The 15,750-nt window shown below is 38.2% G+C and overlaps 1 protein-coding gene across 1 annotated transcript in view; it reads right to left on the bottom strand.

The window, feature by feature from the left end:
- Positions 1–8,408, bottom strand: part of TLK1 (tousled like kinase 1) — a 177,650-nt gene extending 169,242 nt beyond the window's left edge. Inside the window, exon 1 of the mRNA XM_036917804.2 lies at positions 8,117–8,408. Coding sequence (XP_036773699.1) covers positions 8,117–8,255 — 139 coding nt within the window. The 5' untranslated portion in view covers positions 8,256–8,408. The remainder of the gene's footprint in view (positions 1–8,116) is intronic.
- Positions 8,409–15,750: the final 7,342 nt, after the last annotated feature.

Genomic DNA, 15,750 nt, shown 5'->3' with positions numbered 1-15,750 from the left:
AATTCAGCAGTCCCAGGCCTTCTACTCCCTCCCTGCTCCGTTTCTCTTCCTCCCGTCAGTGAGCTGGGGTGGGGGAAGGGCTTGGGTCCTGCTGGGCCACAGCTTTGGTATGTTGCCCTGTTCCTTGAGGTCTGCTCTTTTCTCCAGGCGTATGCAGTCTGGCGCAGTTCTCTTCCTGTTGCTCTCTCAAAATTAGCTGCACCAACCATATTTTCTAATTGTATATGGTTTTAGGAGGAAGCCCCTGTCTCTCCTCTCATGCTGCCATCTTTAATTCTCTCCCTACTTTCTAAGGCTCTGTGGTAATAATATTTAAACCCAGTAATTCTTAGGATGAACTGAGCCCTACCTGGGTCAAAACTACATGCCCAGCTCACACACTACTGGTATCTGAGTTAACACAATCCTTCAAATAATAATTTGGCAATATTTATCAAAAGCCCTAAATTGTTTTATATTTTTGGCTCTGATAATTTCATCATTGGGAAATGTCTTTTTTAAAAAAGAGGTTTTACTCAAAGATATTCATTATATCATTACCTATAATAGCCAAAATTTTAAATTTTAAATAAAAAGAAATCCCAAATATCTATAATATTTAAATTGTTATGTTCACCATGATCCCTTCCTCTTTAACTACCACTCACTCAACCTGTGTTCTTCAGGGAACTGTCAATCGTGGTTTTCTGTGGGTTCCCCAACTCAACCAACCCAGAGCCATAGGGGCTTCCTTGCTATATACTTCATCTCCCAGGTCCCAGTGATTGGTACCATATAGTATATATTAGCATCAACCCAGAACTGACATGTGGACAGCAGGAAAGAGAAGCTGTCTTTCAAGTGTGGTTACTAAGCAAAAAGGTGTATGTCTGGGGCTCCAGAAACAGGGCTGGAAGAACCCAGAAATGGAGACAAAGCAGCTCAACAACATTATTTGAGATCTTGGGTCTACACTGTTTGCAAAGCCACTCCATCCTCCTCCACACATACAATTCCCAGTTAGGTAAACCAATACATTCTCTTTTAACTTACCAAAGCTGGTGTTGTTTTTATCATGAAGAGAATCATAACTAGCACCCTACCTAAAGAATGGTTAACTAAGTACATTTTAGTACATCCATTCAATGGAATACTGTTGACTGAACAGTGTTAACTGTTAAGAGCATTCACTTAGGAGTCTAGTCTGAATCCCAGCTCTGCTACATATTCTCTATGTATCCCTGGGTAAGTTACTTAGCCTCTCTGTGCCTCTATTCCTCATCTATAAAATAGGGATATAATATCACTTATTTCATGACAGTTAGAAGCAAATGAGTTACTATTTACCAAGTTCCTAGAGTAGGATCTCTACCATTAATGAGCATATGTATTTTTTAAATAAAGAAGTTTTTTAAAAAAGGTAATATAAAATGTTGACTAAATCACATGATTACACTGTTTTTTTAAAAAATCTATCCATAAGAAAAGGAAAAATTTTTAAGAAGCAAGCACTATCAAAAAAGAAAAAAAAACATGCCTCATGAGACGGGATGCATCTGACTAGCTTCACAAACTCCTATGGCCTTCCCCAGCCACACTATATTCATCATCAGATAGGAAGCACATACACAGTGTCAAGTGTGAATCATGAAATCACACAATGTATCACATTTAACAAAACCAGCAAGTACAGGTTAGTTTAAAGATTCAAGCCTAGAGGTTTATTTTCTCCAGCTAAATTAGTTTCCAAGGAAAGGCACAAATTTATAAGTACAACCAATTCTTAATAATCTGTGTAACTGAAGAACAAATATTACAAGTTGTCCCCCAAATTATGCATATTTGGCTTTGTAATGAATCTTTGCAGAATATAAGCATTTTTATTTAAATACAGGTGTAATTAGCTTCTGGAAATTCATAAAACTTCATACCTAATAATGATACCATATTAAGAAGATGTAAGTTCCACAGCCTTTGGCCTTGAATATCTTTCTACACGATGGTTAAATTCCTATCGAAGTATTCAAATTCTGTCTCTTATTAGATTTACTAAATAATACATGTTCCCAAGGGGTTTGTTTTTTTTATGCAATGAAGTAATTTAAAATATATCCACTTTAAAAAATACTGCTTCTAGTTGAGCCAGGTGGAACTTCAAGGTTCCTTTCCCTGCCCATATTGAATACTAATAAGAGGCAAAGCTCTGCCACAAAAGCACCTCAATTTTGTTGAGAGCCCTATGCACCAAGTTAGAGTCTCCACAATAAGTAGACTACTCCTGTATCAACAGTAGAATATTCTTTGTTCAAATTCGAATGTTTATTTGTTATGGCTGTGGTGGGTTACAAGATCACCTAGCATAATATTTACCATGCTAGTAAATAAGATTGAAAATCTTTCAGTAATAATGAAGGTGACTTATCTTCTCTTAACAAACCAAAACACAACCTTCAAAAGGTCACATTGCTTCAAGAAGCATTTCTTTCACCAATAAATATAAGCAACAAACTTCCCTCCAGGAAATTATATTAGGACTAATACAAAAAAATACTACTACTTTTGAGCTGGCAGAGAACTCTGAGAGCCTCAAATTCAACCCTCTCATTTCAAAGATGAAAAGAAGCCACAAAGAATAATGGAAAAAACACTACGTTGAGTGTAAGAAAACTGAATTTTGGTCCCAACTCTCTTAGAGTAAAAGCCTGGACATATTAACTAAGTTTCCTCATCTGTAAAACGGGAGCTTTGGACTCAATTTTGCTTCCAAGGTCCCTTCAGCTCTGTAATTCTCCTTTTATGAAAATGAAGCAGAAAGATAAGCAACTTGTTAAAGGCCACATAGCTAGTTAATGGCAAAGTAGGGACCACACCTGGATTCCAATTACAATCAATGTACTTTCTTATCTGTATCGTATTGCTTTTACTACTTCATAACATATTCCTCTAAATCATTCTAAGATTTTTGGACATTATTAAGAGGCATGAGGATTTTATGAAAATGTCTTATTCTTATAATTGTTCTATAGAAAATAAGCTTTAAATCCAAATGCAGCAAGTATATGACTTCTCAAGCTGTATGTCACTTACTACACTTACAAAGTTTACCTCAAGAAAGTTACGGAAATTTATGCTTAACTTCCCACCACCTAATATCTAATCTAATCAATCCAACTCATGAGAGAGATTATGTTCCATATAAAATTAAATAGGAATTGTTATAATGATAAATATTACATGCATAATTCTTTGAATGAAAATTAAAGTTCCTTATGTCCTGGTTATATTTCATGTGCATTTTTAACTTCAAGAGAGATCAATTTAAGCACTTTTCCTTTATGTATCTTCTTTTCAGATTCTCTAGCTTCAAAATCATTAGAACAGATTAAGCATATTATTTCTTAAACCACATAAACAATCACAAATAAAAGACTATAAAGACTGTTGATAGTTTCTCTTTCAAAAATTAGTCCCCCACACTATTCTAAAATTCTGTGCCCAAATTACAACTCTGTTAAATTGTATCATTGGCAAAATGTGATCCCCTAAAATGTTTTCAAAGCTTATTATATTTCACAGAGAATTTTTTTAAGTGCTGACTCCAGAAAACACAGGAAAATCCTCAGAGGAAAAACACAATAAAAATGCAAAAGAGTAAAAAGGCAACAATAGTTTCACACTACCGACTGAAGAGAATATTCAAAAACATTCATGGGTATGTACGTACAGTTTAACTATATTTAGAGATTTTCAAAAAAAAAATCTCAGAATGTTTACACTTTTTAATTGAATGGGACCTTAAGTCACTTAACCTAACAGCACTCAAAATAAAAATCTAGAGAATGTATCTCTACCTCCCCTTAAACTGTCCCTGTATTCTGCTCTAAATTCTTATAAATACTTCAAGAGGCAGTTCTTTCCATTGTTGAACTAGTTGTTATAAAGTTCTTACATTCTTGTCAAAAAATTACACTGAATTCCCTCTATGCTTTCCCAAGCTTCACCTGCTGGTCTGTCTACCTTCTAAAATAGCAGAAAGAAACTATTCTCCCTTCTATTTGTTATTGGATTACATGAAGAGAGCTACCATGTTTCCCATTCTTTAAGTAGTCTCTTCTTTAGGCTAAATGTATGTATGATCCACAAATTTCTTGTGGGTCCTGGTATCACTTCTGGAATATGCTGTACTTCCACACTAAAAGCAACCTTTAAAAAAGCCCTGCCACTTGTCAAATTTTGGTGTAGTATCAAAGAAGAATATGTACAATTTCTGAAAAGTCTATTAAAAATACTTCTTTTCTAACTAAATATCTACGTGGAGCTGGATTCTCGTCACATATCTCAATCAAAATATGTAACAACAAAGCAGAAACAAAATCCAGTCATCTTCCAGTAAGCCAGAAATTAAAATGATTTGTAAAAATAGAAAACGTCACTAGTCTCACTAAAGTTTTTGTTTTAGAATATTTTTCTTCAAAAAATGTTAACATGCAATCAATTTATAATTGTTAATTTTAGATAAATTAATATTTCTGAAAGTATTTCATTTCCAATATAGTATCAACAGACATAACCCACATAAACAAAATCTCTTTAGGTCCTCAATAATTTTTAAGAGTGTAAAGGGGGGTTCTGAAACCAAAAAGCTAAAGCACAACCTATATTTTTCAGGGGGCATGACCTATTTTCTAGGGGCAGATTCCCAGACCTTTAACTATCCTGGGCTTCTCTCTTTTCTCTCTCCTCTATCTAATACATAAAAAATGTGTCTCTGTAAAAGAGGCACCTACAACATTCATGAGCTAGAATCCTTAAACATACAACCCTATCCTCCTCCAGCTAGTGACTTCAAGAAATTAAAGGGCCATCTTGTACACCTTTATTTTTAACATTTCCCTACAGGTATTAATCATATGGAGTGAAATACTTTAATTCTTCCTTCTAAAGGATGCAGTCTGTATATATGGAAACAGAGAGCAACAGTTTAATTATACTGTGGTAATATCTTTCTAACCAAACTATTTTCACTATTTACATAAGAGTAAAGCAAATTGTTCATATCTGGTAAGATGGAACTAAAAAGAAAGTGCAAGGCTTTTGTATAACTAATCTGACTCTTAGAATTAACCCATGCAAAAGTACCCACGCACTGATACACACACACACACAAAAAAAAAAACATCTGCTCATCTAGCAGATAGGACACTAGGTTCCTAGGCCTCAAGAAAGCAAAACTGACCTTTATTTGAAAACGTAACGAATTCCTTAACTTCCTATCTCCTTAATCACAGGATTATTATAAGAGAAAAGGGATAGAGATCACAGGCTTAAAAAGACCCAACATGAAATCTAGAGCTACACTGTTGAGCACCTCTCACAGAACTTCAAGACTGATAAAGGAGTAGCTATGGGACTCTCCGGAAGAAAAGGGGTCTGTACTGTACCATAAATTCCTAAACTTTACAATGTTTAAAGGTATACTTTATTTGTAACCAAGTAAAATTATATTAACATGATAATGAAAATAGGGTGAGAATGGGAGAAGAAAGCCAAAACATAGATCATTAAAAATAATCAGACTGCAATCATAGATTTTTCATTTCAAATATATCAAAAACTTCAAAATAACTAATTTTTTACAGATATGGTACATCTTTAAAAATAGCCTACCTTCAAAGTTAGGTTTAAAAAGCGTTCATCATATATCCTTATCACCATATATCATCACATACATCCTTATGAATGTACATATACATATGTGTATCTCTTTTAAGTTTAAATTTTCCTACTATGTACATTAAATTGGACCAGTTTTTCAAGAAACAAAGTTTGTTCCCTCCTTGATCAATACATTCAAGTTCCCTTATTATTAACGGTTCTTACTAGCAGTCACCAGAAATCAAAAGTTCTCTCAATTTAATTTATACAATATATTAACATGTATAACTAGAAAGGATGGTAAACACTTGTTAAAATAAAAACTGGGATACCACTCAATAGAAAAGTCTCCATTTTGATATCTGGGGCTTCATCTACGCAATTCCTGTTAGCATCAGCAATAGATGAGACTATAGATTCAAGACGAATATATAACCCTAGAGAGGATTAACACAGTTTTAACTTACATGCTGGTTTGTCTGAAAGAAATATACCACTGTGGCCACAGAAGTACTTGGTGTGAAGTCTAACTTACACAAAGCATGTCCTGTTACTTCATTAATTTAACAAAGAATCACTAGTTCAGGTTACATAAAAATCTACTGTAATCTAAACTCCTGGAAAAAATTCTGGTTATTTGGAAGTTCAAGCTAAATTATTGCAATGCCTCAAAATCTTCACACATCAGGAAAAGTGCAAAATAAAGTTTTCAAACCAAAGTTGAGGCAGCCTCAGTAACTCACAATCTAGATTTTGCAGCCCCAAAATTACTAATACTGATTTAATAGATACTTCAGATTAAACATTATGTCCTCAGTATCCAGTACAGTGCCTGGCTCATAAAAATGGCTCAGTAAGTGTTAAAAAATGAAGGAATCAGTGAATGAGTGAAAAAAGGTACAGCCTTTTTAAAGAGAGAAAAGGCAGTCTTTTCCAAGATCGTTTACTATCACTCATTGCACTATCATTCCTCCTAATGAAACTACAAACAAAAGTAAAAGCACACTAAAAGCACTAACTGCTCTATTTACAAAATAGATTTTAAAATTCCAAGTGCAAAAAGGAAAATCACCAGATGTACTAAATTTGATTTAGTCAGTCAATTAATAAACTCTTACCTTCTAATTATGAGAACCCAATGTTGGGGATGAAATGGAAAGGGAAAAATGTCTGTCAATGTATTCAGCATGCTTAATGGACGCCATAAATCAAATCCTTCCATGAATTTCTAGAGCAAATTCATGCCAATCTTTGAGCCTATTGTCACTTTCACACATGCTCACAGGAAAAAAAATGACAAAGAACGCTATGCCTGAACCACTGGATTCTGGGCACAAAATATTTAACAATCGTCAAAGCTGAGTAATAAATATTTCCAAAATAAATTAATCACACCAATTCCTACATAAATAAAAGCTCCGATTTCCTTAAAAGACTCACTCGACTATTGACTTCCAGACGTTTTTTGGAAAATGTGGCTACAGTCTCCTTGTGTGATACTACTGGGAGTGAACCCATTGCTGATGACTACCGCTAAACGTTTTCCAGACAAAAGAGCTTTAAACATGATTCCATGCACATTTATTTTCCCCCCATAAACGCGTGTTCTCCCAAATTTCCTTTTATGTCGTATACTTAAAGTTAAATACAGCAAGTTGAAATTTTAGTATCAATAAGCACTCCTGTGTCTTACTAGCTGTGTAACTGCTACATCTGGTGGCAGCACACTTGCATGCAAGAAACCAGAAAACTTGGAAAACAATTGTAACCGAGCTGGTGCGTGTTTGCAGTAACCTTTACGCAGATTTCCTACAAAATTCGCGACCCTGTCAGAACAGCAGCCTACTTGCAGTAGAGAGAGCACACACAAACGCAGGAGGAGGTGATGGCGAAGCAGAGAAAGTTGCAACCATCTGGAGGGGTGGTTTAAAAACCCTGCCCACGAGTCAGTCTGTCGTTTAAATTGCTCTAGGAGGCCAAGCAGGGGATCAAAGTCGGCTTTGATAATTTCAGAGGCTTTCCCCAAAGGGCAGAGACCCTGCAAGCCGTGGGCATCCTCCAGGTCCCCGGCAGCAAGGTTCGCAGGGCCAGGACCGCCTCTATGGGAGGAGTGCGAAAGGGAAGGGGAGGGGGCTCAAGGATGAATGCTTCAACGGGGAGGGAAAACCCACCAGAGACCAGAGGCCAGGAGGTTAAGAGTACTGAGTGTACTAGTAAATGGAGCAGAAAGGGGCTCGCGTCCAGGGCAAGACTTACCACGCTAGCAGGACTGGCTCTCAGGAACCCCCGGCAAGGCTGTACGCCTCGCCCCGTCCCCGTCAGAGCGCACCCCCTCGCCGTCTCCTCCGCCACCCGCGAACCACCACCCACAGCCAGCGCACTACCTCCCGGGCGCCCAGCGGCCTCCCCTCCCCTCGCCACCATCCCCCACCGGGGGTCGGGCAGGAGGAGACCCGGGGGGCGCGGGCGCGACGGTGCTTACCTTCCCTGGGTCTCCCAGATGGCGGCGTGTGATTCAGCAGGGACCTGGCCGCCGCCGCCGAGCCCGGGGTTGGAGACGTGGAGAGCTGGGACCAAGATGGCGGCCCCTCCAAACTTCCACTGCTACTTTGGACACTCATCAAGCTACTTTCTGGGAACCCGACTCCCCCCCTGCGACGGCAGCGGCGGCAACGGCACCGGCACCCGCCTCCGTCATGGCGGGGGCCGCGCTGAGGGCGAGCGGGAGAGCGAGGGCAGGGAGGGGAGAGTCAAGGGGGTAGGGGAGGAAACCAAGAGGGGGAGGTGAGCAGGGAAAGAGGTGAGGGGAGGAGAGGGGACGGGGAGGAGGGAAAGGGGGAGACGCGAGGGAGCAGGAGGGCGCGCCGGGGAAGAGGCGGAGGCAGAGAGCGCGGAGGCGTCGAGGGGGCGTCCGCTGGGGCGCGGGCGGAGCGCGGGCTGCGCCGGCCGAGACTTCCGCGAGCGGAACCTGCCGGCACCTCTGCAGTGCGTCGGCGCCCGGCGTCGCCTGGGTGGCGGCGGCGGGCAGTGGGTGGCGGCTGAGGCGGCGGGGTAACCTCTGCATCAGTTTCAGGCGGCGGCGGCGTCACGCGCCGCCTGTGCAAACACTATCGCGAGGCTCCTGCGCCTCCGGTAGCAGTGGCGGCCGCGGCAGCAGGCATGGGGGAGGGATCTGCTAAGGGCTGGGGGCTGGGGGTGGTGCGCCGAGCGCCCCGCTCCCCGGCGCCTCGCAGCGCGGCCCCGGAGCCTTGGCCGGCGGGCTCGCGGACGCTGGGGCAGCCTCCCGGCTCCGGCCGGAGGGAGGCGCGCACCGTACGCGCCCCCGCCGCGCCTTGGGCTTGGGCTCCCGCTCGGTTGCCACCTGACTCCCCCTCTCTCCTTCGGAAGCGCGCTTGGCTCTCGACCCACACCCAGCCTGGGAGAAATGCTTCTGCTCTCGCTGGGCCGTTGTTTCTAAGGAGTTCGTTGTGATCATTTCTCAAAATGGAACTGAAAAGTTGAGAGTTGCGTCTTACTGTGCAAAAGAATCTTGTGTGCGTCTCCCCGTTTGCAGAATGAGAATGATTACCAAGTAAACGAGCAAAGAAAATAAGTTGGGCGGGTGGGGAAGGGAATACAAATAAAACTTTATGTATTTTCTAAAAAGAAACCTTAACCGGTGTCGTGCAGTGTATGTGTGGTATAACAATTATTTGTTTTAAAACTAAGTGGAAAAGCTAAAGAGAAAATTTTGATTACGAAGTGCACATATTTAGGGAAACTAGTGTTCATCTTGTAGAAGAGGGATGGTTTCTGGAAAGTTCCAATTTGTTTCCAGTGCTGTTGTTGAGTTCCGGCTACAAAATCCCAAGGCAAATTACAGCATTTGCTAAAATTTATAGACACAGTGTAGTTTTCTACACACCCACACATGTACAGACACACCAACCAGGGGTTGGGAACCTTGTACATGAAAAGAGCCCTTTAATGAAAAATACAACAAGGTTACTGCTCCTTTTAAGAAACCAAATTGAATAGAGCACTGAAAAGATTATGATATAGAGCAACTGTAGAGGCATGAGGAAATGGCATGATTACCAGGGGGACAAAAATGTCATTTCTATCTTTCATTTTTATGACTTTGCATTTCTCATAGTAATGTTTTATTCAGATAAACTATCATACAAGAAGAGAACCTTCGTTGCCATCTTCAGAAGTAATTTTAGTTTTCTTAGGCTACAAATTCTTAAGGGAGTTTTTTTTAGTCATGTTCTTTTTCAAACTTAAGAGGTATATCTCACAAATTAAGCAGCTTTAGTGAGATATAATTGACATGCAATATAAGCTGCACATATTTAAAGTGTACAGTTTGATACGTTTTGGCATGTATACACTCCTGAAACCATTTCTACAATCACATTAATGAATATATCCATTAGCCTCCAAAGTTTCCTCTACCCTTTTGAGGTTCCTCTTTGACTCCACCCCCATCCCTAAGAAACCACAGATATACTTTCTGTTACTTAGGTTAATTTGCATTTCCCAGAATTTTAGTCAAACAGAATCATACAGTTTGTACTTATTTTGTCTGGCTTCTTTTACTCAACATAATTATGTTGAGATTCATCTACATTGTTGAATTTATCAATAGTTTATTTCTTTTTTTAAATGAGTATGCCATTGTATGAATATACCATACTTTGTTTATACATTCACCAGTTGATGGACATTTGTGTTATTTCCACTTTTTGACCAGTAATGCTACTATGAATGTTTGTGTACAAGTCTGTGTGTGGATGTATGCTTTCCTTTCTCTTGAATACATACTTAAGACTTTACCATTACATTTTTATAGCAAAGTACATGTACTCTAAGGGAAACAGTTCCTATAAGGACTTGTAGGTAAATGTGTGCTCTTCTGTATTTTAAAAAAGTAAGCTTAGCTCATTGTGGTAAAAAGAGCTAGGACAGGAAGGAAGTCAAGAGACCTAGGTGTTAGTCTCAACTAGTTACAACCTTTGTTGATTCAATTTCCTTATTTATTAAAAAGAGAGTCACTAGGTGATCTCTAACACTTCTACCAATTCCAAGACCTTACACAGAGATCTGATGATAGGTTATCTTCCTCCCACTCTACAGAGCTTCAGATAACCTTCATAGCAGCCAGGGTTACATTTTATGCAGATTGACTCTTTTTATTTTAATTGGTAATTAAAAGATCACAGCATAATCCAATTACTTTAGATATATTTTTGTTATGAGTGTTGTCCAAGAAGGACAATTAAGTGATTGATTCCTGCTTTCTTGTAGTTTATGATGTAGTTACAATATACTTATAAGGCCGCAACTGCTAAGAATATGGAACTAAATAGACTGTTTTAGCCTGAAAATGGTATGTCATGCTGTCACTTAAAATCATTTTCAAAGAATACTGAAAGAGATGATAAAATTTTCAAGCCAGCAAAAAAGTACATATGATGCCTGTTTGTACATATGCATAACAAATGACTGCAAGGATGCATCCCAAGAAGTTAATATTGGCTAGCCTTGGATTGTGAGATTATGTAATTATTCTTTCCTTCTTTATGCTTTTCCAAACTTTGTACAATGAATCATGTATTTCTTGAGTAATTAAGCATAAAAAGGCCTGGACACAAGTTGAGCAAATACATAATTTCATAAAATGATTATGAGAAGTGAAAACTTAACGGTAAGTAAAGGCTACCCCACACCTTGCACATTGGCTTCTAAAAATGTTTGATAGTGAAATAGATGGGATGGGTATAGTGATAGCTTGCACAATAGGAAAAGACACAAAAAGTCAGGAGAGTCCAGATTCAAACAGAAAGGAACATCTGCCACTGTGGGGAAGGTGTTCTCAAGAAGGAGAAATCTCAAGAAAAGCAAGATCATTGGAAGGAGGATTTTGGCAAACTTACTAAGGGAAATATTCCCAGAGGGAAAACCAGCCTGGAAACAAAAGAGTAACTGAAAAGTAGAAGGAGAATACAGTAAACCTGCCTAGAGAGAATTGGGGAAAGCCTGGAGAGAGTGTTTTTTGTGAATTGAGTGCTCCATGAGGACAGGGACTCAAGTTCCTAGCTCTGTGCTCAGCACAGATGAAGGGCTCTGTTGGTGTTTGTGGAATGAATGAATGATGAGTATTGGTGGAGATGAGGGAACAATGCAGGGGAAGAGGTCTTCAAGTGTCTCCTGATAGAAGATCATATGCCAAAGGAGAAATCTGAGCCCTGATCTATAGGCTGATTATAATTAAAACTATGTTAGAATTTACCTATTTATGTAGCATAAGAAAAGTATTTATAAAATATCCAGTATTACAGATATAGTAAATACATTTGATTCCTTCTAAATTTGAGGAAATAATGAATGCCTAAGTCCCTTTCCCCTGAAGAAACCACCAGTGAGCCCAGAAACTGGATGACATGTCCTTTCTAAGCACTTCCTCCACACAGTGGGGTGCTGGAGCCAGTTTATATTATCTTGAGAGCAGATTGTGTACCTTTCTCCCCAACTAAGAGTTCAGTAATGTCACATTGGTAGCTTGAAATGAGCCAAAGAGTATTTAAAACTCCATAGAAAGTAAAAGCTATAAATCACGGCTTCCTCACACCTTTACTCCCATAGTACATAGACCATTGCCTTATTGTCCCCCACTTCTGTGCCTTGGCAAAGAGCCTAGCAAGGGTGAAGACTTGTCTGTCATGTTTGCAGTTGTATTCCTAACAACTAGCATCTGCCTGGCATGCAGTTGGTGTCCTATGCATATTTGTTGAGCCAATCAATTACACACATAGTTGGTTAGCAAGCACTTTAGACACCTGAGCTAACCTGCTAGGAAACAACTGGATTGGTCACTCTAGCAGAAGAAGAAAGGGCCAAATACTCCGTCACCTCTTCACACTTACACTTTATTGGCTAATGTTTGTGACTCGGTAAAGTTTCTGACCTTGTTAGGGTTGCCAAATGAGGTATAAATTTGACATGGGCATACTTATCCTGAAATATTATTTGTTGTTTATGTGAAATTCAAATTAAACTGAGCATCCTGTTTTTTATTTGCTAAACCTTTTGAACTAGCAAAAAAATAGTTAATGAGGTATTGTGTAGTAAATTGAAAATACTATGACTTGATAATTTCATTCCAAAGAATGTATCCTAGAAGAATTCTTGCTCATGTAAAATGGGAGATAAGAACAAGAATGTTCACAGCACTACTGTATGTAGCAGCCAAAAATGAAACCACCTAAATGTCCATCAACAAGAGAATGGACAAGTAGAGTTATATATATTCAAGCAGTAAGATACTATTAAAATAAAAGCATAATGCTGATTTAAAAGAACAAACTAAAGAAGAATGAAATCAATTTGATTCCATTTATAAAATATTCAAAAGCATTCTAAATTAAATAGTACATTGTTCAGGAATATATAGGTGGCAAAACTAGAAAGAAAAAAAAGAGGGAATAAGAAGCCAAAATCAGACCTGTTTCTTCCACCAGGGAAAAGGGGGACTGTGATCATGGAGGACACACAGGGCCTTCAAAGGCATCAATAAATGCCCTTGTTAACTTGGGTGGGAGTATGTATAATGTTTGTCTTATTCTTTTTTTTAAACTACGCATGTATATTAGGTCTACTTTTGTATGTATAAAATATTGCATTACAAATGTTTAGGGAATGAGAAGTCCTCGGCCTTTTTATCAGAGTGAACTGAGATGCCTACCCTGTATCCTCTCCCTAGACTCACCCCCTAGATTTGATTTCCTTCTCTGTCCAAATGTATGCACATAGATCAGAGATCTTAAGATACCTACATATCCTACCGTCATAACATGCTATCTGAAAAGTCTTTGATAGATGCTTAGACAACTGATTCCATTGAATTGGATTATTAAGAATTCTCATTTCACTGAGTTTGTTCTACCTGCCCTGCACAATTCACAAAACCACTACTTGAAGATTTTGGTTTTCAAAACCCTGTGGAGATAGTTCCAGGGTTTTGTGTGTAAGATAGATTATACTTTCTTGCTCTCTTTAGCAATGGAAATGTTTTCCTTCAGGTTTGTCAACTCATTTGGGGAAAAGAAAAAGCCTTGGTCTATACATAACAAAAACTGAAATTACTAGATTCTGAAAACTTATTCATTTTGCCTGACATTAAAAAATTGTAATCAACTTCAGAATACTGCTTCCCAAAAAGGGGACTAGAAGCTGTCCTCCAAGGACATGAATATTATGAAATGTTTACAAAAACAAAGTACAGCAAGCAAAGAGTGCTCATACAGCAGATTTAAAATCTACAATGTACCTCTTAACTAAGCTGTCTACTTAAAAAGAGATTGAAAAAACATGTAAAGCCAATTGTAATCTAGCATTCCACTTCACTCTTACTAAGTTTTACTGATTAAACCAAAATATAAACTCATCACATTGGGGAGAAGAACAAAGGTCCCCAAAGCCTTACATTGGACTTTATTTCTGCAATATTAATTTTTTTTGTATTTGGCAATACCTTTCCAACTATACAGTTTAAAGACTCATACTTCCCTAGGAAATATAAGTGAAGTGCTAGATCTTTCTTAATTACATACCTGGCAAAAATATGTAGGGTCATACATAACCTCATACATATTTAGAAACTTTGAAACAAAACAGAAATGTCAAAAATTTATAAGAATTCTTTCTCTTTCCCACTCAAAAAGAAGTCAGAATGCCACCATAGGCAAGAAGGGTGTTTCTGAGACACAATAATATTCTGTTCCTTAATCCACGTGCTGGTTAGAAGTGTGTATTTGGTTGGTGAAAATTCGTCAAACTGTACACTTATAATAAAAAGTTTTTTAGAAAAAAATAACCTGACATTTGTGGTTCTAAGTATTTATACACACACACACTCTTCAGGGAAAATAAATTTGTTTAATGAGAAAATGAAGAAAATGAGTTTTTTAAAAAAGAAAGAAAATGTTAATATGAAGGGAAATGAATTGTAGTTTCTTATGAGAAGAAGTGAAGACAACAATGTCTTAAAATCAATGAACATATAATGAAATTTCTAAAACTGCCACCGTGAGAAAGTCCTCAAATAAATACTTACCTACTTAACATACCTACTTGTTCACTTTGTCCACTTAGTAAAGCAAGTTGTTTGGGAATGGTTTATAATCTGTATATTCATCAGTTTTGAAAACAGTTATGGACTGATAAACATTGCTTTCAGGGAATACTCATTGAATATCTATCCTGGGTTAAGCAATTTGCCAGGTGCTGTGGGAGTGCAGAGGTGAGTCACACAGGGAGCTTAGAGGTGATGAGCAAAGAATAGTCAAGTAAGTGACTACCATCCAAAGTAGAAAATGATCCCTGCCAGGAGTAAAGAATACATAAATGGAAAAAATTAGAGGCAGGAGAGATCACACTTGAGGCTTCCTAAAAGAGGAGCAATTTCAGCTGGGCCTTGAAAAGCATCAAAGCAATATGAATTATTATTTCCTTTTTAAGATTCAAAACTTGTCTATCAGAGTCTGGTCTATTCCATACACCAATTTAAGACTACTCTATTTTTTAATTTTATCTTCAGTTATATATAGTCTTGAGCTTCTAGTTTTATCTTTGCTTTTTCCTCTGTTCTCTGGTTTAGAGACTTTAGTACATTTTCCAATCCCTCCTAGAACTACATCTTTTAATTTACCATAGGCTTCTCTTTGCTCTCTGCATTAGGATGGGTTGGGAGAGGACAGGAACACTAGTAACAAAAAGTAATGTCCTCAATGAAACTAAGTTGCCTAATACTCAACATGCAGAAAAGAAACCTTCTAGTTAAGTCAAATAAAGTGTTAACTTTATTGGCAACCAACAAAAAAATGTATCAGGGATAGTATCCCATGGATTGGCAGAATTTCATGAATGATAAAATAATGAGTCACTGAATCATGAAAATAACTCATAATTTGGAAGACAGGGATTGGAAAGAGTTGTTGGAGATGTCTAAAGCAGATTTTAGCTATAAATTAACATAAACACCAAAAATGAGGGATAAAAGCTAAGTCTAAAATGCTAATAGAACTATAGTAACAATATAATTATATTGAAATTTTATTTACACCAATAGGATTT

The sequence above is a fragment of the Manis pentadactyla genome, chromosome 6 (genome assembly GCF_030020395.1).
Source record: "Manis pentadactyla isolate mManPen7 chromosome 6, mManPen7.hap1, whole genome shotgun sequence".
In the NCBI taxonomy this organism is placed as follows: Eukaryota; Metazoa; Chordata; class Mammalia; order Pholidota; family Manidae; genus Manis; species Manis pentadactyla.
Note: the sequence above shows the minus strand (reverse complement) of the source record. Positions and strands in the feature narration are given on the sequence as shown.